The following is a 25253-nucleotide window of genomic DNA, read 5'->3' as shown; positions in this document are numbered from 1 at the left end:
TGAGTGCTGACCTCATATGACACCTTCAGGAGGTCAAAGATGTCCACCTCTTCAGGAGGGTCATCTCCACTGGTCAGCAGGGCATGGAGGTGTGGGATAGGAGGAGACACACTCTGCTTATTGACCACATTATCCAGGTATCTGTAAGGATTGGAGGACAGAAGTCTAGATCCCCTGCAGGTGACAGAATGTCTCACCCACAGCTGAATGATGTGGAGACTTAATCTGCCTAGACTCTCAACGAGCAAGCATGCCGAGGGCCGGGCATCCTCTAGGAGGGCGAAAGATGGGTCACTGCAGGGAGAGGCATGCCCTGGCGGGTGCCCTGGCAAATCAGGGGTGCCCCCTGGAGGCAATGGGAGAAGGCCTCCCCCCTGGAAGGCTTGAGCACTTAATTCTGAGAAAGCTAGGCTGGCCACCAGGGTCCCACAAGTGGGGACCCTTCATGACTCCAGACCCTACTACACAAGGAGAAAATTGTGTCCCAGTTGGAGGGATGACACACTCCCTCTGTCTGGTGGGTCCCTGGGGATGTGAGGACTCCCTGCTCTGACCAGGGAGAATCAGAGACCAAAGGAGTGCTCCAGGAGGAGCCCTGCCAAGGAGCACAGTCTCAGGACTGGGCCTGACTCCCGGGGGACCAGCCCAGCCAGGACCTCACACCCTTCTAGACGCTTTGGCTGGGTCTGACACTCAGGAGGGAGAAAGCACTGGGTCCCCCACACCCACTGGCCCTGGCCCTGATCCTGCTCAGGCCCTGCTCTGGGGGAAGGGCCCCGTCTCTGTCTGGTGTGGGAGATGGGCATGGAAGCCACTTCCCACTCTGCCCACAGGCTGCCTGTCTTCCGGGCTCAGGACAGAGAGCCGGCATGGCCCACAGCAGAGCAACCACAGCTCTGCCAGCCTGGGACCCTTTCAGGCTCCCAGTCAGCACCTGGGCCGGCTCAGCACACAGGGGACGGTGTCCCTGGCAGTCCTGGGGGGCTGGGGGTGCTTCAGGCTGAACAGATACATGCTTATGGGCTGGCAGGACTGTACAGAGCTCAGGGCCTGGGCCAGAGGGAGGCCTCCAGAAGAGCACCTGCATATGAAGGGCTTGAAGGTCAGGCTGGGGACTTAGCTCCTTTGTCCAGAAAACCACCAGGGCCACAGGGGATCCCCACGTCCCCGGGGAGGAACAGAGTCAGATACTGATTAGGAAGAGCCCTGTGGGATGCTGGTGAGTGAAACTGGTGCAGAGCCAACTGTTGCGATGTGGGCACAGGGCCCCGGGCAGGGCTGTCAGGGGCTGGCCCCGAGGCTCTGGGGACCGAGGGAAGGGGCTGGAGCCCAGAGAGAGTCTGTGAGGATGGGGCGTGGGCGCTGAGGGAGGCGGCGGCGGCCAGGATGACCTGGGCCGCAGGTGTGCCTAGCTGGAGATCGGCCCATGGAGCTTCAGCAGGCCCAGCACGGGCTCCCCGTCCAGCTGCCCTGGAGAAACCGATGCTCCTGAGCCAGGCAAGGCGCACCAGGACAGCTCTGCGGGAGTCACAGACACCCAGCCTTTGGTGGAGATGGGCGGCTCGGCCTAGTCCCACCTGCCTCCCGCCCAGCAAGCGCTCCAGGGCAGGGTGCTCTGGTCTGCCACTGTCTCACCCCTAACGCTGCTTCTCCCGAGGAGTGACTGCTCCAGTGCTGTCCTGTCTTCTCCCAGGAAGGAGCCCCTCTCCTGCCTCCGGAGCGCCCCTAGGCCGACCCCAGGCTGAACATGCGGTAGGTACAGCCACAGGGCGCTGACTGAGGAGCGCCCAGGACTGGGGAGGGGCTGGTCCTGCGGTCCAGGGGAGCACTGGCCGGCTCCCCAACAAGAGGAGGCAGGCTGGCGCGGTTACCTGCCCAGGACGGTCATGGCCTCGCCTTCGTCGCCACAGCCCAGCAGCTGCTCCACGTTGGCATCCAGGATGGCCAAGGCCACCTGCAGGATCACCTTGATGCCCTCATAGAAGAAGCAGTCAACGATGACCACAGCGCTCTCAAAGGGCATGACACTGAGGAAGAGGGTCAGGAACCAGGAGAGAGAGATGCTGGAAATCACCCCCAGGTCCTGCATCTTTTTGGAGAGCTGGGGCAGGAAGTCTCTTGTGAGCTCTTCAAAGATGCCTTGGTCCACCAGGGCCCCTAGGAAGAAGACAAAGGAGTCTGAATAGCGAGCTCACGTTCCTGGCTCAGGCAGGCCCTCATGTGGGACCCTGGGGTCTGAGGTCCAAGAAGCCCCCCTGGTCCCTGGCCAGCTCTGCTTACAACTGAGGGCTGGAAGCGGGCAGGTGGGGTGGAGAAAGGAGGAAAGGAAAAAATCCTATAAGTTTCCTTTCTACTGCTTCCAAGCCACTGTGTGAAAAGAAGATTTCTTTCACTTTACTTGGATTTTCTTTTCGGGAAATACTAAATTCTCTCAAGGGTATCAGAAGTAAACAGTGCCCTGAATAGCTTATGTGTCTCCTGACCTGAAGCTGGGGAACAGAGGCAATTCTGAAGGACCCCAAGTGTGGAAACCTACCAAAACAACACAGGAAGGACATTTTAGATACCAGATTTAATTATATATGCAATTAAATCTATTTACAAGGTCACAGATTCTACCCTTCATAACAGTCAACTTGGGGGTGTATACTATATGCTCTAGTTATGATTTTGGAAATTTTCTACAATAAAAACGTTTAACGAGTTAGCTGGATGTAAATGTAGGCCCCAAGCTAACTTCTTCCCTCACTTCCAGCAACTCCTAGGGAGTCCGCATCAAGTCTGGGAGGGACGGTTGGGATCTGTGTTTGGCTTTCCACCTTCTAGCTGTGTGAAGATGTTGCGGCCTTCTAACCTATGGAGTGAGAGACATGACTGCCTGTGGCGAGGCTACAAGGCCTCCAGCAGCCCAGCTGTGGGCTGTGTGCTGAGAAGGCCTCCAGGAGCCCAGCTGTGGGCTGTGCGCTGAGAGGGCCTCCAGGAGCCCAGCTGTGCGCTGTGTGCTGAGGAAGGCCTCCGGGAGCCCAGCTGTGGGCTGTGTGCTGAGGAAGGCCTCCGGGAGCCCAGCTGTGGGCTGTGCGCTGAGAGGGCCTCCAGGAGCCCAGCTGTGGGCTGTGTGCTGAGGAAGGCCTCCAGGAGCCCAGCTGTGGGCTGTGTGCTGAGGAAGGCCACCGGGAGCCCAGCTGTGGGCTGTGCGCTGAGGAAGGCCTCCGGGAGCCCAGCTGTGGGCTGTGCGCTGAGGAAGGCCTCCAGCAGCCCAGCTGTGGGCTGTGTGCTGAGAAGGCCTCCAGAAGCCCAGCTGCAGGCTGTGTGCTGAGGAAGGCCTCCAGCAGCCCAGCTGTGGGCTGCGCGCTGAAAAGGCCTCCAGGAGCCCAGCTGCGGGCTGTGTGCTGAGGAAGGCCTCCAGGAGCCCAGCTGTGCACTGTGCGCTGAGGAAGGCCTCCAGCAGCCCAGCTGTGGGCTGTGTGCTGAGAAGGTCTCGAGGAGCCCAGCTGCGGGCTGTGCGCTGAGAAGGCCTCCGGCAGCCCAGCTGTGGGCTGTGCGCTGGAAGGCCTGCCACCCCCACAGGGAGCTGCCAGCCGCGAGCACTCACCCACCACCCTGGTGTTGTAGTAGTCGGGCAGCATGCGCTCGCAGAGGGCCACCAGCAGCCAGAAGGCCTCCTCCTCGCTGCCATAGAGCAGGAGCACCGAGGTGACGATGTTCATGGCCTGTGCGCACAGAGAGAGTGGGGGCGGCTCACAGGGCTGCCCCTTCCCAACCAGCAAGCCTGGAAACGACACAGGGTCCCACCCAACTCTAGGCAATTTCCCGAAAGGCAATCTGCAGGAAATCAATGTGACCAGGTGACAGCTGTGCGTTATACCTAGTGCCACTGAACAGTGCGCTTCCGATGACGGCAATGGCAAGCTTTATGTTATGTGTGTAACACACACACACACACACACACAGACACAGACACACACGGAACGACCCAACGCCACACACACACACACACACGGAACGACCCAACGCCACACACACACACACACACACACACGGAACGACCCAACGCCACACACACACACACACACACACAGACACAGACACACACGGAACGACCCAACGCCACACACACACACACACACGGAACGACCCAACGCCACACACACACACACACACACACGGAACGACCCAACGCCACACACACACACACACACACACGGAACGACCCAACGCCAAAAGCACACAGAAGATAGCTTAATAGACAGCATGAGGATGAAGGGAGAGACAAACACTGCTTCTAATTTCATCTTTTTCTGGGATCAGGATCTTTCTGGGGGGCCGAGGCACAGTTGCAAGTGTGCGAGGCCGTCACTCAGGGCCAGGACCACGTGCAGCTGCCCCTGCTGAGCCCCCGTACCTGGCAGTAGCCGATGGTGGGGTTTCGGAAAGCGTAGGCGGTCAGCACCCGGCGGAGGGCCGCGATCCCGAGCTCATTCTGGAAGGCAGGGTGCTCGGGCATCGAGCGGTGGAGGTCTCGCTCGATCTCCTCTGTGGCCAGGCTGTACTTCCCCATGGACTTCTCCACCAGCTCGGCATAGTAGTCGGGGTGAGTCACCATCTCATTCCAGGCCCCTGTGGAGACACAGCTGACAGCTGGCTCCCTCCTCCTCCCCGCCTGGGACTTTGAGGGCAGGGACAGGGCAGGGTGGAGACGTCGATGACTCCAGACGGGCCGGGGCCCTTGGGTACCAGGCAGAGCTTCCCTCATGACTGCTCCTGAGAAGAGTCACCCAACCACGTTTCAAATGGCTGACCTGCCCTCCTGAAAGCATTCAAGTGGCCAAGGGTGTGAATGTTGTCAGAGTCTGCGTGTGGAGAGGAGGTGTCAAGAGGCTGGACTTCCTCCCACAGCCGGTGGGAAGGTGTGCCCCTCCTGGCACACACACCTCATCACGGCCGGGAGCCCCATTCCTGCCCTCTAAAGGTGGCAGTCCCTGCCTGCCCACTCAAAGGCCGGCTGGGGTCAGCGGAGCTCCTGCGTGGAGGCGGGGCATGGGGCTGCGAGGCAGGGCAGCTCACCAGAGAAGAGGAGCCAGAGCTCGCCCCGGAGGCTCTCCGGGATGCCCTTCAGCACCAGCTCCCGCGTTCGCGCCGTGCGGTACATGCACATCCCGCGCCCGAACTCAAAGAAGTGGATATTCCACGACTCCTCTTTCATCTTCTCCTTGGCCTGGGGGAGCAGCAGACAAGGGGTCTGCGGGGCTGACCCAGCGCCACCCCCACCTCTCCTCCGAGGGCTGGGGTGGTGCTGCGCACGGCACCACCCTCAGCGTCCCTGGGCCCCGTGGGCGGTCGGAAGCCCATGGTCAGCGCTGTGGCACCGGTCAGGCTGGGTGTCCCCGGCACTGCGCAGGGTCACCCGAGGGCCACAGATGCCACCCCACCCCCCAGCCGGGCCTGCACAGAGGTGGGGCTCCCCGTCCGGGCTTACCCCCTTGGCGCCCAGGTCCTCCACGGGCGTGTTTCTCTGGAAGAGTCTGAGCAGGCCCTGGGAGGCGGTTGGCGCCTCCTGTGCACGGCCCCCTGGGAGGCCACCGAGGGGCGAGGTCGGGCAGGCGGGCTGTTCCGACAGCTCCTGGGGTGCGGGGGAAGGCTGGGAAACAGAGCAGCAGGGCAGGCCCTGAGCGAGGCTGCAGCCCCATGGCCGGCGGGCAGTGCGCTGGGACGGGCAGGAGGCCACGAGGTGGCCCAGCCCTGCCTCCTCTCTGCCCGAACACACGCCTGGCTGCCCTCCGGCACCCGGGCCAGGCTCTGGGGCCTGTCCCGTCAGACCCTTTCTCCGTGAGCTCAGGGCCAGGAGAGCAGCAGCCCCCAGGAGAGGTCTTCTGAACTCTGCGTCCCCTACAAGGGCCTGATGGGCCACACTCAAGGGTACTCCCTGGGGAGCACCTGCTCCTGCTCCAGCGTCAGGGTGCAGACCCTACCAACCCCTGGAGACACAGCTGTCCTCCAGCCCCAAGCCCCACGAGGCCCCTGGCCACAGTGACCAGCTCGGGGGGAAGGGTTGGGAGAGAGCCCCAGGGCCCCTCCGGGACGCCAGGCTCTCCTTAGCAGTCTGCCACGCTTCTGACAAGGCTGCTGGGGCTCCAGGAGGCGGGGATGCAAGACAGACCCAGAACCAGGTGTGTGTGTGGGGAGTCCCTGCCCGTGGGCCGTCTCTAACCATCAACAGGTCCCTGGTAGGGCTGTAGGCCCTTCCCCAGGGGGAATCCAGCCAAACAGCAAGAGAAATGGATCCCGGGGGGGTTCTGGGAATATCCTGGGGGGAATTGGGGCTGGGAGAAAGAAGAGGGGCACTGAGGACAACGGTCTAGAAGGAAGCCCTGATATTCAGGGTTCTTCCCTGGCTTTCTGGAATTGTGGCCCCTAGTCCCACCCAGCAGGGCTAGAGAGTCAGTTCTCAGGCCCCTTCAAGTACAGTGTAGATGACAACAGACTTCTGTCCCCTGCTTGTGGTCTGGGTTCCACCTGCAGGCCCCTGACTTCGAGGTGAGTGCACGGTCATAGGCGACGGTCTGTGTAGGGAGCCTGCTCCAGGGCCAAGGGTCAGGTGGGCCAGAGCCAGAGCCCCCACTTCCTGCCCTCCCCTCGGCGCCCTCCCCAGGCGCCCGCCGGCAGGAACACCGCTACTGGATGGACACCGGCCACTGGCTCCCCTGAATCCACTTCTGCTGCTGCAGAGGCTCCCCATTTCTGGGGGACACAGCCCATCTCTCTCTACTCTTGGCCCCACACTTCGTGGAGTCCCTTGAAGCATGGGGTGGTGGCCACAAGCTAATTAGTATTTGCCGCCCCTGGGCTCGGGGGCACTATGTCGGTCACTTTGCGGGGAATGTCAGGACAAGCCAAGGAGGATGCAGAGGGCGGCGCCACCATCCTGGGGTCACACACAACTGGGGACGACAACCTCCTGGCTGAAAGCCACGCCTAGTAGAGAGAGCCCAGCTCTGCTGACAGGCAGCTGAGCGTGCGGCCAGGGAGCTCTGCGTGCTTCGGTCAGAGCTGGGTTTCCGCCCTTGTGCTCATCAGCTCTGACCCCCCCGGCCATGGCCCATCTGGTATGCAGCAGGGGTACGGATGCTCCCTATACGAGAACCACAGCTGTGACTGCTTTGCAGGGAACATATTCTAAACTCATCAAACTGTACTCTTTCAATATGTACGTCAAGCGTACCTCAGTAGAACAGTTTTTAACAAAAAGGAAAAAAGGAAAGAAAATTCTGCTAGGTTCACGTCCATGGGACGATCCCCCGGGGAAGGGAAAGGCTGCCCACTCCAGTATTCTGGTCTAGAGAATCCCATGGACCGTGCCCATTGGGTCTCAAGGAGTCAGACACGACTGAGCGGCTTTCACTTTCTTCTTTCCCTCACATCCATGGTCTGTCCCTCTGCCCATGACTGGTGTTTTCAAAATGGACTTTAGATCAACTACAAACACATTTTCAAGACAAACTGTCTGAATCCAGGGGCAAGACCCTAGACTGAAAGCATCCTGATGCAGAGATTTCTGCTTCTGGCCCGAGGATCCCAGCAGAGACAAGGACACAGATGGACTTTCAGGCCACAGAGCACTGCAGAGAATCAAAAACCTCATTGCTGGAAAGGAGACTGACTCGAGGATGTGACCTCCGCGATGACCCTCCCCCGTGACAGACAGGCTCCTGGGGTGACGGTGAGCCCAAGCCCACGCATGGGAATCCTGTGTGTTCCTAATCCAGTCTCTGTCTCCTTCCCCTCAGTAACTGTCTTATCCATTCTTCCAGCACCAACCTCGCAAACCACCTGCCTTCCTCACTCCTACAGCCAACTATTTATCTGAGCATGCAGAAGCATGAGCAATTTGACGGCCATCCACGGTCACTCCCGCTGGCCCGCGCTCCTGCATCTGAGGCTGTGCATGCCAGGCCCAACTCTCCCTCCACTTGAGCCCGAGATCCTACCGCTCTGGCCTCTAGGAGCTTCTTTCGGCATGCATAGAAGATACCCCCTCTCCGCTGGATTCGTTACCATCAGTACAGAAATCATGCTGGTGTCCCTACCAGCCCTCCCTGTTCTTCATCGGGATGGTGCTCACACGTTGTGTCCACTTGGTGAAAGCGTGCCAAGCTGTGCCCTTAGGATCCATGTACTTTATTTTTTATTTTTTAGGATCCATGTACTTTAGAGCATATACATCACACTCTGATTACAAAGGCAGTCCCTGAAGGCACCCCTGTGAGTCTCAGCTGGCCTTTCTACAAAGTTTCTAGAAAGAGTTGCCAAAATTCACTGTATCTTTCCCTCTTCTTCTACTCTTTTTTCTTGAGAAAGTGTCAGTAAGTGTGCACTTACGTTCTAACAATCACCTCCATCCTAACGGTGTCTTTATCTAACAGCCTGGGTCCCCTCTTTTTAGACACTGGACTGCCCCCTCGGGACAATACTGAAGTTGGCCAGCAGCTCTGTTTTTCCCCGCCCCATCCTTTCCCCTGCCGCCATATAATTTAGTGACAGACTTCTGTTCTTCCTTAAAAAAGCAGTCAGTGAGCTTATTCTGCTCTCCACACTTCCCGCTGTCACGTCTGCATCACACTCTGTGCTGTCAGAGCACACAGAATCACACGTGTCTCGTCACCTGTCCCTCGTCTGTGTCTATGCCGTGTGTACACACTCAATGCTCCCACCAGGCCGCCTGCCAAAGCCTCTCTGGTTGTTTCTTGGTTGTCTGAGGTTGTTCACTATTAGACTCATCAAAACCTGATGGCTTCCCTGATTTCCTGCATGTTCCTGATGGCCTGTGGTCTTGATACCTAAATGTCAGTTTCCCAGATAGAAAATCCAGGGACCACAGCATTTTTTACTGTATATTTTTAAAATCTTGCTCTATTTGTATTAAAATGTTGCTATGAAAATGTCTGATGCCTCTCTGATTTCCATTCCTTCATAAATGACTTGGTGTTTCTTGACTGACTGTCCAGAAGAATTTTTTTAATTTTTAGAGTCCCACAGTTTTACTAGATTATATCTCAGTGTGTACATATTACATACTACTTTGGACTGATTTTTCAGATGTACAAGGTGCTTTTCTACCAGGCAGGTTTAAGTTTTCTTTTATATTCAGAAAAATTTTCTTGAATCTGAGTTTCTATCAGCTGTTATTTCGTGGCTCTTGTTTCCTTTTTGGGGAGCTATGTCACACAGAAATTGGATCTTCTTGGCTTCAGTTGTTTCTCACATCTCTTGACTGCTGCTGCTGCTGCTGCCAAGTCGTTTCAGTCGTGCCCGACTCTGTGTGACCCCATGGACTGCAGCCCACCAGGCTCCCCTGTCCCTGGGATTCTCCAGGCAAGAACACTAGTGGGTTGCCATTTCCCTCTCCAATGCAGGAAACTGAAAAGTGAAAGTGAAGTCGCTTAGTCGTGTCCAATTCCTAGCGACCCCGTGGACTGCAGCCCACCAGGCTCCTCCATCCATGGGATTTGCCAGGCAAAAGTACTGGAGTGGGGTGCCATTGCCTTCTCCACGTCTCTTGACTCTTTTCTCTCTACTGGACTCTCCGTTTTCCTTTTCTGAATCTTCTGCCTCTGGCGTGCAGCTTATGCTCAGAGCACACTCCTGTATGGGCTGGTTGCCGCTCAAGCGCTCAGCAGCCATCTGTGGCTACTGTACTGACAGCTGCACCTCGATTCCATTCTCAACACGCGGCCAGAGCACCTCTGCTACAACACAGACCACGTCCCTTCTCCAGTCCAGACTCTCCACTGGCTCCCACCGCACTCAGAGTCAAGGCTTGGTGCTTGACTGGTGGCCTACAGGCTCCATATACTCCGGCTTCCTGCTCCCTCTCGCATCTCAGGCCTGAGCCCTGTCTGCGCTCCTCTCGGCAGCCCTTTCCCCAGATACTTCCTGGCTGGCCCCTTGCTTCCCTCAATGCCACTCGATCAGAGTCCTCCTGTCCCCTGGCAATCCTGATCCTTTTATCCTGTTTTACTTTTTCCACGGCCCTTACTGCCACCTGACACATTTGATGTTTATTTCCTTACTGACTTGACTTTCTCACTAGAATATAAGCTCTAAAAGGGCATGAATTTTGTCTAATCAGTTCTGTTTCTAGTGCCTAGAAGAGTATCTGACACCTATCAGGAATGCAATAAAATGTGTTGGATGAAGAAGGGCAGGTGCTCGGAAGGGGCCATGGAGCCAAGCTTAGTCTGGCTGCTCAGGTCCTGCCATCTGTGGCACTGGGCCTTGAAAAGGCAGTTCAACATTCCTGCTCACATCCCTTTTCACCAGGCCAACCTCACTATTCCTTGAAATCACAGATCAAGCCCAACCTCCTCTAAGAAACTTTCTTACAGTCTCCAACAGGCACTGATTCTGCCTGTTCCCTTCCCATCCATTCTTTGTCTACTTTATAGTTTACTGAGCATCGATTAACGGGTGGAAAATTTATGGCTCCAGTCCTACCTGGTGGGAATGTAGGCCCTGCAATGCCAGAGCTCCTGATTTTCCTGGAGCAGCCAGACAGGTGGATTTTTATATGGCCTCTTCTAGTATTTTCACAAATCTAGATTGATAATAGCACATACATCTTGTTATACCAAGAAGGAAGGAAGTGATCAAACAAGGTCACGGTAATGTCAAAAGGACTCATGCCACCTGAATAATTGTCCTCTGATCATAGACAGAATGAGGATAAAAACTGTCCTGAGCTGAAACAAATCAAGTTGCTTAAATATGTAAGTTCATAATTATACTAAAAAGTAAACACAAAAGCTGAACTGGTCACATTTGGAGGATACTAGAAAACTAACTTGTCATTTTAACAACTGGTAAATAAAAAAAGGACTTATTCTGCCTTTTCTATATGAACTGTGCCTCAGGGTGACCAAATAGCTGATGAGGGTAAGTTTCTCTATACAAAAGTATTCCAGCTAGTGAACAGAAGAAATGATAGAACTGAGTGCTCCCACTTGCAATCCTAATGAGTTACCTGAGGCATTACTTAGGCAATACTTGTCAATGACCGGTAACAGCAAATAACCAGGTATTGTACACCTCTTGGTAGAAGCACACAGCTCAATCCTGCCTACAAGTGCCTGTTCCCCACCTTGCACTAACATAAACAAATCAAAAGTCGAGCTGGTCGCTTGTGGACCAGAGCACTCTAGAAGCCTAACCCAGAGGAGTGAGCAGGGTTTCCGTGGGCTCATGCTGTGGCGCTTCTAGACAACCCCCCAGGCAGGGCGGCAGGGGCGCCTGTGCCCTCAGTGGGCTTCTGTAAACAAGCCTCACTGCTGGGGGGCTAGGACTGACCACAGGCCCCTGCCCTGTGAGGTCAGGCTGGAGCTGGACTTACTTGGGAGTTGAGCTTTGGGGGAGTTGTTTTTGTCTGGGTTCAAGACAGGGCAGAGGCAGCCTTGTCTGTGAACTCACTGCGGGGGTGGGGGGGTGGTGAGGGCCTGGACACTGGGACAGTGGATTCTCTCTGCCTGGTCGAAAGCATGTTTGTTCAACTTAACCTCCCTGGTGGGGCACCGTGGGCCTGCAGATCTGCTGGGGGGGCGGGGGGTTCCTAGAAGCCAGTGTCCAGGAAAATGGGACTCTGGCACAGACCCGAACGAGCTGGACAGTGCGTCTTCATTCTGAGGTGACATTCAGGCGGAACACCTGCTCTGGGCTCACCTCCCCTTTGGTCAAAATTAAATAATATTAAAAAAAAAAAAAAAAAAGTCGAGCTGGATCTTACCACTCAACCACCAATCTACAAGAAATAGGGCACAAGAGAACCTATTAAAGGCTTGCAGGGGAGGCAGTCAGCAAACACCAGGCTGTGAGAAACTCTACAGCAGAAATGACCAGTTCCTTCAATAAAACACTGCAAGAAAAGAGAGCGAGGGAGAGGGAGAAAGAGATGGCAGCAGAAACCTGTAAAGAGATTACAGCAATCAACTGTAACAAATATATGATCTATGTGTACCTCAATTCAAATCTGATCAAACTGTAAAAAATACATGTGCATCTGGGGAAATGTAAACACAAGTGTGGAAGTCGCTCAGTCGTGTCCGACTCTTTGTGACCCCATGGACTATACAGTCCATGGAATTCTCCAGGACAGAACACTGGAGTGGGTAGTCTTTCCCTTCTCCAAGGGATCTTCCCAACCCAGGATTCGAACCCACGTCTCCCATATTGTAGGCGGATTCTTTACCAGCTGGGCCACCAGGGAAACCCATAACACAAGTATTTGATGTTAAAGAACTATTAATACTGTTGGTATAGTAAGGAGACTGCAGTAAAAGGTAACCCTGTAAGAAAGACTGAAGGGAGAAATGCCAGGTAAATAGACCCAAACGGGCAGGCCTCAGCCGTGTGGCTCAGTGCAGGATAAGTTCATGAGGGACAGAGAAGAAGGGGGCTGGTCCAGGCAGAGACGGCTTCTCATGTGGAGTAAGGCTTGAGGCTGGCAGGCCGACTTGAGGGAGTCTTGGGGTACAAAGAGGTCTGAGACCCTGGGCCCTGTGTGCATGGCCAGGACCCCTGAGACTGGGGTTGGGTGAGGTTTTCCAGCAGCGCCAAGTGGGGGCCCTCTCCACCCAAGGGCTCTCCTCCTGCCGCTGCCCCCACCCCGCTGCTCTGGGGGGCTCGCTCACCTCTGGGGCCACATCCACGATACTGGCTTTCCTCTCTGCTCGGCTGCCACCTGACGGCTTGGATGGCATCTTTTGGAGGAAGTCAGAGATCCTCTCAACCAAGAACTCACGGTCTTTCAGGTTGGCGAACAGAAAGGTCATTTTGCTCTTAGTGCTAATAGACAGAGGGCTGGGCAGGACGCTGGAGCAGTCGGCTTTTTCCACGATGGTCACCTGAGAAGCCAAAAACACCCTCTGGGGTCTGCATCTTGGGATATAAAGCCGTGTGGCTTTGTCGCTCAGCCTGCCTTCAGGGCGCGGGGCGGGGCGGGGAGGCAGGGCTCTGCAGGCCTGGGTGCTTCCTGACTCTGCCACTCACTGCTGTGTGCGTCCTGTGCACGTGGGAGCCCCGTTCTCTCCACTGCTGATGGGTGTGAGGGTGTCAGCCTCGGAAGACCAGCCTGAGGGGGATGAGGCGGAGAGTAGAGCCTGGGCCCAGCTGCCCCCTGACCAGCTCCCTCAAGGCTGACAGTCCTGCCCCCGTCCTGAAGCGAGGCAAGAAGTCATTCCCCTGCTCAGCCCTCACTCCCTCAGCACTTCCTGATGCGTGTCATGGGCCCAGTTCTTTTTTAAAAAATTAACTAAGCTTTGGCTGTGCTGGGTCTTTGCTGCTGCTCACAGACTTCCTCTAGCTGTGGCAAGCAGGGGCTACTCTCGCTGCAGAGTGCGGGCTGTTCACTGTGGTCGCTTGTTTTGGCTCACTGGCCCTAGGTGGCGCTAGTGGTAAAGAACCCGCCTGCCACTGCGGGAGACTAAGAGATAGGGGTTCGGTTCCTGGGTTGGGAAGACCCCCTGGAAGAGGGCATGGCAACCACCTCCAGAATTCCTGCCTGGAGAATGCCATGGACAGAGGAGCCTGGGAGGCTTCAGTCTACGAGGTCCCGCAGATTTGGACATGACTAAAGTGACAGCACAGGGGATGCCTGGGTGTGGCTGCCTCTGAGTGAGGAGCCCCTGGGAAGCCCCCTGGATGGGACGCTGAGGCCAGGGCTGGGTAGGGGCCTCCATCCTGGCCAGCTGTGGCCACATTCCAAGAGCTGCCTGGGTTAGCCAGTGCTCTCTGCTGTCAGGATGTCAGGACCCCTCAGGAGAAGTGGAGCTGGGCTTAAGATGAGTCTGTAGCCAGCCCCCAGACCTCAGGGTCAGGTCGGGACAGCAGCCAGAACAAACCCACAGGCCTAGTGCCAAACGGAGTGTGGGGCCTGGGCCACCCTGGGCCCCTCAGCCTGGAGCTGGGCTCCTTTAAGTCTTTGCCTCTGACTTCCCTTGGGGAAACTGAGGCAGCACAGTACCTCACACCTATTCGCGACTACACCCACAACTTCAGGGCTTTGTACAAAGGCCAGGGAGGTCCCACTGTTCTGTTTTAAACAGAATCAGACTACCGTGATTTAGGTTCTAACTTAAGAACCTCACTGTGCTTCAGTAATTAAGCAAACAGTATGCCTTGTTGGGATCTATCCTTGACCTCCGGGTCTGGGCCTTCTGTCTGGCTGGTGGTGGTGGGGTGCTCCCCCTCACTATCTACCCTTCGATGCAGCGCAGGACAAATGGCCTTGTTTCCACTAGAGTCACTGTGGAAACCCAAGAAACTAAAGAAAAAAATCCCTGTGGCGGGTAAGAGCTAGCTCACAGGTGAGAGCTGACCCTCCTCCTGAAAGGCTGAGGGCTGACTTCCGATGATTGCCAGAGCCTGCGCCCCAGCCAAGGGGGTGTCAGGAGGGGGTCAGTGAGGGGGCTCTGAGAGTGACATGATGCAGGTGGGGCATGGTCAGTGTCCTCCAGGCCCAGCCAGAGCAGGGATATGCCAAAGTCCAGCCGGAAGACCCAAGAAGGCCGGACAAAGGGACACTCACCTGCAGGAGGCCACGGGGCTCTGACCCAGCGGGTCCTTTTCAAGGTTTCCTTATGTACCAGTGTGAGCTCTGCTGGCAGGCCAAAGCCTACCCTGTCTTCCCACCAGGTAAGGGTGACCTTTGAGCGGGCATCCAGTGCGCCCTACACCCCATGGGGCCTGGTGGAGGACACGTGCTCAGGGAGGTGCTGAACCGTGTGCCCTTGCTGCTCATGCCACCAAACCCTGAGCGGCTTCCCAGGCTGGGGACCTGGCTGGGCGCCCTGGCAGGTCAGGGGAGAGCTGGCGAGGACGTCAGGCTCACCTCCCGCAGCGGTATGATGAGGTGGCACGCATCCTCCTCCTTGCTGGCGAAGCAGATGTAGTTGCTGGAGATAAACATCTGGCCGGGGATGTGCAGCTTGTTGAACGGGGTCCACAGGGTGCAGCTCGTGTGGCCGTCCAGGCGCTCGTCCCTGGGCAGCCGAAACGTGGCACGGTAGCACTCGTTCTTGGCTCGAGCGTCCAGGTCTCTGGTGGTGGGAAAGGGGGCAGGAGTCAGGGCTGATACACTCGCGAGGGGGCCTCATGTCCTCGGCTTCCACACTGGACTCAGGCTCGTGGGGGTCCTCCTGTGAGCAAGCTGTGCCCAGGGACCTCAGAGTTCAATAGAACATGGACACTGAATGATCCAGGAGGAAAATGCACACGTCCGTATGGTCAGCAGAGGCGCGGTCAACTACCGGCACGTCTGGTGTGCCCAGAAGATGCCTGCACCCACCCTGCTGCTTCTTACTGGGAAGACCCGGCCCCACCCGGAAACTGGGACAGGGCCTTCCGACAGGCAGGTGTGGAGTGAGGACGAAAACACAGGGTGCTAGCGCTTCCCCAGCAGAGCAGTGGCTACGATTCCGAGCGTCCACTGCAGGGTGGGGGCAGGTTCAATCCCTGGTTGGGGAACTAAGATCTCAAGTGCTGAGTGGCTTGGACCAAAAATCCTCAAAACACATAGACCACAGGCTGCTGTTGCTTAAGAGAAACACACCCTCGCTGGGCCTAGGACGGCATGAGGCGGGCCCGGCGGGGACCGATCCTTGTGAACATCTCCCCCGCAGCCCCCGGGGAGCGGCCGGCAGCCTGAGCCGGGCCTGGCGGGCGCCCTCGACAGACAGTGCCAGAGCCTGCCCAGTCCCGCCCTGCTTGCTTTTTCCCAGAGGTTCTGAGAGCCGTCCCTGGACAGCGTTCTGCCAGACGGTGCAAGAGGCTGGGCCTAGACCACGGCCTCTGAGCCCAAGGGCGTGCCTCTCGCCGCGGCCGTCTCTGAGCGCCTCCCGGCCTAAGAGCATCCCTGACGCTGCACGGAGCAGCAAGGACAGAGCTGCTCGGGAGGGCCGGCCCGCGACTGCTCCTCGGTCTGCTGGTTCCCACACAGAGCGGACTCGCTGAGGCCTTCCCGGCTCCCGCGGGGGGCGGCGGCCCCGGGGCGAGTTACTCTGTCTGGGGAAGCGGTAGGTGAGGCCCTCCCTGCGCTCAGCGGCAGCTTGGAGGATGACGCCTCTGTGACCCTGCCGCCCGCCGGGCACCACCGCAGCCACCCTTCAGCGGCCCCCTCCCCCGCAGGGGGCCGGTGCGGGTCCCCGCCGGGCGGGCGACGCACCGCTTCAGCGCCGAGATGTTCCTGTGTGGCCGCGGCGGCCTGGGCGGCGCTTTCTCCTCCAGGAAGCCCTCGCTGTCCAGCAGCTGCCGCACCGCCAGGTTGGCCAGCTGCTCCATGAGCTTGAAGGTCTCCCCGATGTTGAGGAACATGGAGAAGAAGAGCTCCTGGTCCCGCGTGTCCACGCGGATGCTCTCAGGGAAGAGCAGTGTGGCGTTCTTCTCCAGCCGCGTGACGTCCACCCACTGCACCACCAGGCTCACTGGACGCCGGGGGAGGGTGGGGGACAGACACGGCATGAGGGCAAGCCCGCTGCAGGGCCGGGCGGCCGGCTCCTGACTCCCCCCCTGTGCCCAGCCCGAGCCCGGCTGTGCCGGGCTGACCCAGCTCCCAGTCCCAAGAACCTCCTGGGTTTGCCCACACAATGGCTGAAGGATGGCATGAATGAACAAGCAGAGGTGAGCGAGCTGAGCCCCGGGACCTGAAAAGCCCCAGCTGGGGGGAGTGTCCCGCTCTGGGGGCAAGTCACAACATGGTGTGGCCAGCACAGAGAGGACACTGGCCCTGCCTTGTGAGCAGATGAGAAGGCGGGAGAGGCAGGTGAGGCTGGGACAAGCGGGTGCATGGCTGGGCGCTGGGCCTGGGAAAGGGAGCACAGAGAGGAGCTGAAGCCTTGGGGCCGCTTTCTGGGGGTGACGTGGCAGCAGAGGGAGCTGGCTGGGCATCTGCTCTTTGTCCTGAGGCCAGGGCTTCCTGGGCGGACGGCCCCGCAGCAGATGGATGCAGAGGCGCACATCCAAGGCCCCATGGAACCTGCAGCCGCTCAGGGATGACAGGGGCGCTGGCATGTTCTGCATGAAAGAGGGGAGGCCCTGTGCAGAAAGTCACCATGCGAAGAGCTGTGCTGGTTGATGCAGACACGACAGAGCCCCCAAGGGCCAGGTGATGTTTGGCTCACGTCTGGGCGTTCTGCTCATGGGTCACTGTCTTCTGGGGAGACTCTGGTGGTTGTGTGGGGACAGAACATCTGGGGGCTGAGGAGGCCGAGCCCTCAGGAAGCCTGGAAGTCTGGGGAGGAGGTGCACTTTCTAGAGGCGAGGCGGAGGGTGAGTGCGGAGGAGGGTGCCAGCACCGGCTGCAGGCTGGGGCAGGGAGGGTGGGGGTGACGCAGGGAGCCCCTGCTGCTTGCACTCACCCTCCTTGCCCAGCAGAAAGGAGTAGAAGCAGAGGTGGTTGACGGTCAGGTAGAGCCAGCCCTGCCGGGGCACACGGCCCTTCCAGTAGCTGCAGGAGTAGTAGTTGACCAGCTTCTCCCCCTCGGGCATCCCAAACTGCTTCCTCATTTTCAGCTCGGCCTCCTTGAACTTCCCAGGGTCCTCGTCTCCCTGGGGCTGCACATTCTTGTTCTCTTCTGCGATGATGCCCTGGAGGAGGACACGGGGAATCAGCCAGCGGCACTCAGGGCTCTTGGACACTGACCCAGGGCCACAAGCAGGGAGACCCGGCAGCTGCTCTGGCCACACAGAGCAGGCGAGTTCCCCTAACTCCCCGAGCTTTCTCTCTACTAGCTCAGAGCAAAGACTTTCAAATTTACATTTTAGTTCTTTTAATGTAAATACCTGAAAAATACATAAACATGGCAAAAAAAAATGCAAATAGTAGAAAAGGGGGTTCAGTGAGAAGGCAGTCTCCATCTCCTCTGCTGCTGCAACCACTTTGCTGATTTTCTCCCAAACAGGCTGGCACTGATGCACCTTTAAGCAAATACACACGTCTGCTCTTTCCCTGCCTTCTTTGCCCAAATGGGATCTTGCTGTGGCACTATTCTATGAAGGGCATTCCTCATGCCAGTGTCCCAAAGGATGTTCTGTATCTGACACTGCCCCCTTCCCCATACCAGGTGGCTGCTGCCTCCAGCCCTTGCTCAAGGTCTTCGGGCCAGCTGCAGGGCCCATCCAGCTCAGGGCGTGTCAGTGTTGTGCCCCACCAACATCTTTAGTGGGCTCACGGTGCCCAGAGATATCCCCCTGGGCCACAGAGCCAAACCTCCTGGGGGTACAACAGATTCTTAGTATATCTGGCTCAAAATGTACACGTAAATCTTCCAGGGGGTATCACTACTCGATAAGCTAAAGGAATTCAAGGCAAGTGGTGTGGCCCAGACTGCCGCTTCCACGGAGCCTCCTGGCAGCCTCACATCCCTGCCTCCACGAGTAGGAAAAGCAGCCAGGCGCTGGGGTGAGGACCCAAGAGCAGCACCTCCATTTCAGTACACACAGCACCACTGTGCCTGCAACCCCAGCATCTCTCTCAAGCTGCCTGTCGACCTCCCCAGAGCACTGCTGTAGAAGCGAGCTCTGCATCTGAGCACCCTCCTCACTAACGAGGCCCCACCTTTGCTTCTGCTGCCCTCCAGCGTGCCTACCGGGAGGCTGGAGAAGGGGCCCCACCAGCGGGATGGTGAGCGCCAGACAGCCTATGGACCGTCACTGGCACCTTGGGCTTCAGGCCCCCTTCCTGGGTCTCAGCGGGTGCCCCCACTCCGTCAGCTGCACCTGGGAGATCCCCAAGCAGGGAGCAAAGGGGCTGACATGCTGCTTTGCATTTTTCTCTGCATTCCCACTGGTCTCTACTGGAGTACTGGTCCCTACCAAAGGAACGAACTGCCTGGCCCCCAGGACTCGGGTTTTGTTTGCTAGCTGACAGAAGTGCACTGTTAACGATCACTGGGTAGATTTTGAACGACTGATTTAAGTTCTTTAACAGTTTTAGGCATATTCAAGTTTTCTATTTCTTTGTCTCAGTTTCAGTTCTATTATGTGGCGGATCAGATAACAGTCCCACTAAGGATGTTCCGCTGGAGAAGAGAATGGCAACCCACTCCAGCATTCCTGCCTGGAGACTCTCCATGGACAGAGGAGCCTGGTGGGCTACAGTCCACAGGGTTGCAGAATCGGACATGACTGAGAGACTAACACACTAAAGATGTTACATCCCAATTCCCGGAAAAGTTGAGAGAGCGGTACTAACTGATTAAACAAGTCAGTCAGGACGTCAGTGCTGCTGGCATTAGAAAGAAAGGTAAGGACCAAGAACTGCGAAATGCACGGCTCCTGGGCTGCAGCCCGCCAGGCTCCTCTGTCCATGGGATTTCCCAGGCAAGAGTCCTGGAGTGGGGTGCCATTTCCATCTCCAGGGATCTTCCCGACCCAGGGGTTGAGCCTGCGTCTCCTGTATTGGCAGGTGGATTCTTTACTGCTGAGTCAGCCAAGGGAAGCCCTACAAGGTTCCTAAGAGCTGGAAAAGGCAAGGAAGTGGATTCTCCCCTCGAAGCTGCCAAGAATCAGTCTTGCCAATTCCTTGATTTTAGCCTATGAGATTTCATCTCAGACTTCTGACACGCAGAACTGTAAGATAAGAAACTTGTGCTTACTTAAAATCAGTGTTTTAAGCGTTTGGCTGTCCTGGGCCTTCTTGCTCTTGGGCTTTTCTACAGCTGCGGGGAGCGGGAGCCACTCTCCGGCTGTGGTGCTTGAGCCTCTCACTAAAGTGGCTCCCCTTGCTGCAGAGCACGAGCTCCAGAGCGCACGGGCGTCAGTAGCTGTGGCTTCCTGGCTCGAGAGCACAGGCTCAACAGTTGCGGCACACAATCCCAGACCAGGGGTCGAACCCGGGGATCCTGCGTCGGCAGGCGGATTCTTTACCGCTGGAAGCCCTAAGAACTTCTGCTGCTTTAAATCACTAAGTTTATGGTAACTTGGTACAATAGCAACTGGAAACTAAAACATTATTTTAATAGTGTCCATCTTGTCTTAATTCTTATAATTTATGGGTGTAAAGCTGTTTATGGCATTTTCTTTTTTTTTTAACTCTGCTTTTTAAAAATATTTCATTCCCAACGTGGCTTGAGGTTTTTCTCTTTCGTCCTGTATCACTTTTGCCACAGGTTTGTTTATATCTTGGATCTGTTTTTTGATCTGTGTTCTTCTGTATCATTTCTTTATTTTCCAAGAAATTAACTTCTCCCCTTTGTGACAGGCATACCCTGGAGATACTGCTGGTGTGGTTCTGAACCATAGCAGTAAAGCACATATAAGCAAGTCATACAGCTGTTGTGGTTTCACAGTGCATATAGGAGTTATGTCCACACTATACTGTAGTCTATAAGATATGTAATAGTATTATGTCTAAAAAATACAAGGTACCTACGTTAATCAATAAATACTTTACTGCTAGAAAATGCCAACTATAATCTGGTGAATAATAGAGTCTTCGGTGAATAGTAAATCTTTCTGTGATCATTGTATTTCCGTCTTTCTAATTTCCTGGTTTCTCTGGAATTCTAATTTACTGGACACTTGGCTCACTAATTCCCACCTTTCTTTTTTATCACATCATTATAAAACATAAAACTTGAGACTTTACATTTCCTTCTGTGTGCTGCTTTTACTACATCTCACAAGTTCTGATATACAGTAGTATGTCTATGAAGTCCAGTTCTCTCTCTTCTTTTTTGGCAGCACCATGCCTCTTGCGGGATCTTAGTTCTCCAACCAGAGGTTAAACCAGGGTCCCAGCAGTAAAAGTGCTGAGTCCTAACCACTGGCTTGCCAGGGAACTCCCTCAACATTTTCTCTTTTGTAAAACACAGTCTTTAATTAATTACTTATTTTCGGCTGCCCTGGGTTTTCGTTCTGTGTGGGGCAACCCCTCAGTCGTGCTGCGAGGACTGCTCCTTGCAGGGGCTCCTCTTGTTGGGGAGCACAGGTTCTAGGGTGGCTGGGCTCCAGCAGCTGCAGCTCGGAGGCTCCCTGGGCGCACTTTCGGGGTCTGGAGCACAGACTCACGGCTGCGGTGCATGGACTCAACTGCTCCGTGGCACGTGGACTGCTCCTGGCCCAGGGATCAGACCCGTGTCTCCTGCACTGGACCCTGCACCGCTGTCACGAGGGAAGCCCCCTCACCTCAACATTTCCTAATTTCCATTTTTAATTTGACTCAGCAAGAGCTTTGGTCTATTTTGTTGATGAGTTTGTTTGGGCTTGGCATAAGGGAAACGTTCCATAATGTTGCGTTATTATTATTATTGGCCAGCTGCTCAGGAGGAGAGTGAAGACTTGCCTCTGCTCTCTTTGCCTAGTTTCCTGGAGCTAGAAAGGCAACACAGGTCCTATCCTAACTCACCCCAAGGCACACAGAGAACTGCTGAGGAGCTCTCGGTGCTCTCTGCCCAGGTCTAGGAAGCTCTGGCATTATGAAGTCACAAGGGCTTGCCCAAAGCAAGTTTGTATCATGAACTCTGACCTAGTAAGGGCCCTCTGAGGAATCTAACCCAAGGCAATAAACCACCAGAAAGAAAAAAAGGCAGATACACACACATACATTCTCAGATAAATGCTCATTATGCTAATTATTCCCTAAAGGGGAAACAATCTAAACAGTGCTGTGATAAGTTTTTACACATTCATAATTATTTCGCTACCTGTAAAATACTCCACTAAGACTATCACATATGACTGCTCAAGTCCCCTGAATATAAGGTGCTCAGTACAGTATTCATATAGAAAATAATACGTACTATGTTAGCAAGTAGGCTCACTTGTGATTAGCAAAGGAAAGAACAGCTGCTTTCCCTCTTAACATGGGACCGGGAGGCACTGTGTCCTGACAGTGCTTCAGGGCACATCCTGACACATATGTCATTCTGCACATATGAATACACTCTAGGGTGAATTCCAAGGAATGCAATTGCTGGGTCAAAATATCTGTGCATTTTGAAGTAATGTTAGCTTTATGATAGAAAGATACTTCATATTATCCTGTCATTTCCATCTTCTTCCTCTGTTGGCCAAGGAACTAGACACAGAGCTGTATATCTGCATATTTGCTCTAACACTCTCTAAGGGAATGGGAGCTCCCAGCTACGCTTAGTCAGACCCCGGTGGCTAGCCAGAAGATGCGGCCTGCATACAATGAGTTCAACTGCCCCTTTCAACACCAAGAGAACCGGACTGGGCACTTCATTCCGCCTCTGCTTCATGGAGCAAAGAACTATATCATGGTGTCTGAAGTTCACAGAGGATGACACAGGTGAATACTGCTAGCCCAAAGAACCAGTATGGAGAGGGAGTCTTACGTGAATCTTGCCCTTGACGAAGGTGGTGATATCTTCCTCATTGTCAAAGATGGACAGCGTCTGGAGTAAGTTATTTTCCAGCCATTCCCAGTGTTTTGTGATCTCTTTTCGGGAAGAACCTAGGGGTGGTTTGGTGGAATAAAGAAAAGGAAAATCACAAAATCACCAGGCCTTAAACATAAACTCAGAGAGAGTTGAAAATGGGTGACCTAATTTGCTATACAAAAAAGATTACTATCTTTCACCTGTCTACTCTTTCCATATATATATATGTGTGTGTGTGTATATAGCAAAAGTCATAAATGGTCCTGATAAAAACACAAAATAAATTCAAATAGAAAGAGAATCACAAAAAAAGTAAAGCTTCCATTGCCCTCTAACACCAAGAGCAACTGCGAGTTTCTTGTGTCCCAGAAATAGTTTATACACGTGCAGATTTGCTTACTTACTTTTTTTGAGACAAAAGGACTTAATGTGGTCTTCCACGTGTAGGTGACTAGCCAGACAGTCAGACTTGGTATAAGTGACTGCAGTTCTCCCAAGAATCTAGGCCTCCACAGACGGCAGCGGGAGCTTCCTGCAGGACTCCAGGTCCCTGGCTGGCTGGTCTCCTGCTGGGCCAGAGGCCCCCTCCCTCTCTCTGAGCCAGATGCCCCATCCAGGCCTCTGTTCTTCCTCCTCCCCCGAGTTCACATCCCAGCTGGACTGTCTCTTCCAGGAACCCTTTGTTTCATCCCTGTTTGACTCTTTCAGTTGCTAGCTGGCCCCCAGGGTCTGCCTCACCTAGGAGAGCGGTCCCTGTCCTCCTTAGGAAGAGGGCCCCTCAAGGGCACTGCAGGCCCCGTGGAGATGGAAAAACTCAGAGGCAGCCCAGCGCCATCCCAAAGACCGAGGCAGCTGCTTTCTCCGCCTCTATCAGGGAACTGGGAAAAGAAGCCTCGGGAGAAGTAGAAGGATGAGGCGAGTCTCTTCCCCATCCCTCTGGCACCCTAGTTTTGGGGGCTTTCCATGTGTCTGGCAGGGGGTTTGCACTTAGGAACTCTTTTCCAAATGACTTCACACAAGAATAAGGAAAGGAGTGAAGGCTCTGCTTCCTTTCCAGTGTCCTGGGACAGTCTGCCGACTGCAGGCACCCAGAAGGCCCTGCTGTCTCTGTGGCTGCAGGAAGGCCCACACGCTCGGATGGGGGGTGGGCTGTAGCAGAGATGCGAGGTCCGTGTGACTGTGGGCGACAGACCTGATCCCTGGCCACCCCATCGTTTCCTGCTTGGCCACAACTCTTCCACCAGCTGAAGACCCCATCCTGGCTCCGTTCCAGCCAGGCCAAGTTGGTCCCTGTCATCTCCTCTGGCCCAGCTACCTGCTCAAGCTCTGTCTTCCAGAGTCACAGTCCAGCCTGTCTTGGTTCGGGCTGATTTCTTTTGTTTCTTTACATTTACCCAAGCAGTTCACCACCCTAACAAGCAACTGCATGGAAAGATCCTTTCCCATGGGTCTGTGGGAGACTGTCCATGTGAGGACGATTAAACCCAGAACCATACACTAAGTGATAATCACGACGATAAGCATAACAACAGATGATTACTGCAAGAGATAACCATAAACAGAAGTTCCTAAATCATCCATGAATTTTTTTTTCATTTTTCTTTGCATATCTATTATGGCCTCCTTTCCCTAGTGCATAGAGGCCAAGGCCTAGTTATTAGGAGAAGGGAGTTCTTTTTGCTTGCCTTTTTTGCTAAGAACCCATATTTGAATGTGAAGGTTGAATTTCACACACATGTTGCTGGCAATCTAAAACAAAGGAATCTTGTTCACTGTACCTGCGTGCATCTGCCTGCACTTTAATGATAAATATTTACATATATTCACATAAAAGAATTATTAATTAAAAGCAACTTGATCTTCATTTCAGTTCAGTTCAGTTGCTCAGTCATGAGCGCACACCAGGCTTCCCTCTCCATTGCCAACTCCTGAAATTTGCTCAAACTCATGTCTGTTGAGTCAGTGATGCCATCCCACCATCTCATCCTCTGTTGTCCCCTTCTCCTCCTGCCTTCAGTCTTTCCCAGCATCAAGGTCTTGTCCAACGAGTCAGTTCTTAGCATCAGGTAGCCAAAGTGTTTCCAATGAATATTCAGGACTGATTTCCTTTAGGAAATCATTTAGTACCAAGTAAATACTGAAACTATCTCTATGCTGGGTACTGGTAATAAAAAATACAATAGCTAATTAAATTTTACATGCTATTTCTGTTTTTCCAGAACTTTTTATAAATTATCTTATTTGATTCTTAGAGCACCTTGGAAACAGGTACAGTTATTTTCATTTTATAGGATGAAGCGGAGGCACGGTTAGGTTGAGCATGTTGCCCAGAGTCACCTCGCTGGCAAGTGACCAACCATAATGCTAATCCAGGCTGCCTGCACCCTCACGGAGTTGCTGGTCTGGTGCGAGAGCAGCAAGCCTTCAGTGCAAAAGTGCTGCTGGGGACGCGGCAGGTCCAAGGGAGGGAGAAGCGGCACGTGGCTCTGGGGAGTCTGGGAAAGCTTCTATAGAGTGTGACATCTAGGCAGGTGCTCAACAGAGTGAGGGGAGGCAATGTGGACGTGGGGGGCACTGTAGGCACCTCAGCCAGGGCAGCTGCGGTGAAGGACTTCAGGCCCTGCAAGTGTCTTGTCTGGCTGAAGGCCAGGTGTGAGCTGGGGGAGGAAGACAGAAATGGAGGCAAGCAGATCCTGAAAGTCCTTTGGTGGTGGTTTAGTTGCTAATTTCTGTCCGACTCTTACAACCCATGGAGTGTAGCCTGCCAGGCTCCTCTGTCCATGGGATTCTACAGGCAAGAATACTGGACTGGGTTGCCATTTCCTTCTCTAAGAGATCTTTTTGACCCAGGAATCGAACCCGGGTCTC

General features: G+C 54.9%; 1 protein-coding gene across 2 annotated transcripts in view; it reads right to left on the bottom strand.

Annotated features, from left to right (window-relative positions):
• TBC1D9B (TBC1 domain family member 9B) overlaps nucleotides 1-25253 on the bottom strand; it is a 40813-nt gene that overhangs the window by 9698 nt on the left and 5862 nt on the right. For both annotated transcript variants that reach the window (XM_052642432.1, XM_052642433.1), the window contains exons 3-13: nucleotides 22341-22459; nucleotides 17400-17628; nucleotides 16208-16466; nucleotides 14876-15083; nucleotides 12678-12890; nucleotides 5477-5638; nucleotides 5065-5215; nucleotides 4403-4617; nucleotides 3593-3710; nucleotides 1872-2157; nucleotides 12-141 (exon numbers count right to left, since the gene is read on the bottom strand). In XM_052642432.1, the coding sequence (XP_052498392.1) occupies nucleotides 12-141; nucleotides 1872-2157; nucleotides 3593-3710; nucleotides 4403-4617; nucleotides 5065-5215; nucleotides 5477-5638; nucleotides 12678-12890; nucleotides 14876-15083; nucleotides 16208-16466; nucleotides 17400-17628; nucleotides 22341-22459 (2090 nt within the window). The remainder of the gene's footprint in view (nucleotides 1-11; nucleotides 142-1871; nucleotides 2158-3592; nucleotides 3711-4402; nucleotides 4618-5064; nucleotides 5216-5476; nucleotides 5639-12677; nucleotides 12891-14875; nucleotides 15084-16207; nucleotides 16467-17399; nucleotides 17629-22340; nucleotides 22460-25253) is intronic.

This window comes from Budorcas taxicolor, chromosome 7, assembly GCF_023091745.1.
Source record: "Budorcas taxicolor isolate Tak-1 chromosome 7, Takin1.1, whole genome shotgun sequence".
Taxonomy (NCBI): Eukaryota; Metazoa; Chordata; class Mammalia; order Artiodactyla; family Bovidae; genus Budorcas; species Budorcas taxicolor.
The sequence above is the reverse complement of the archived record's forward strand: the minus strand, read 5'-3'. Positions and strand labels throughout refer to the sequence as shown.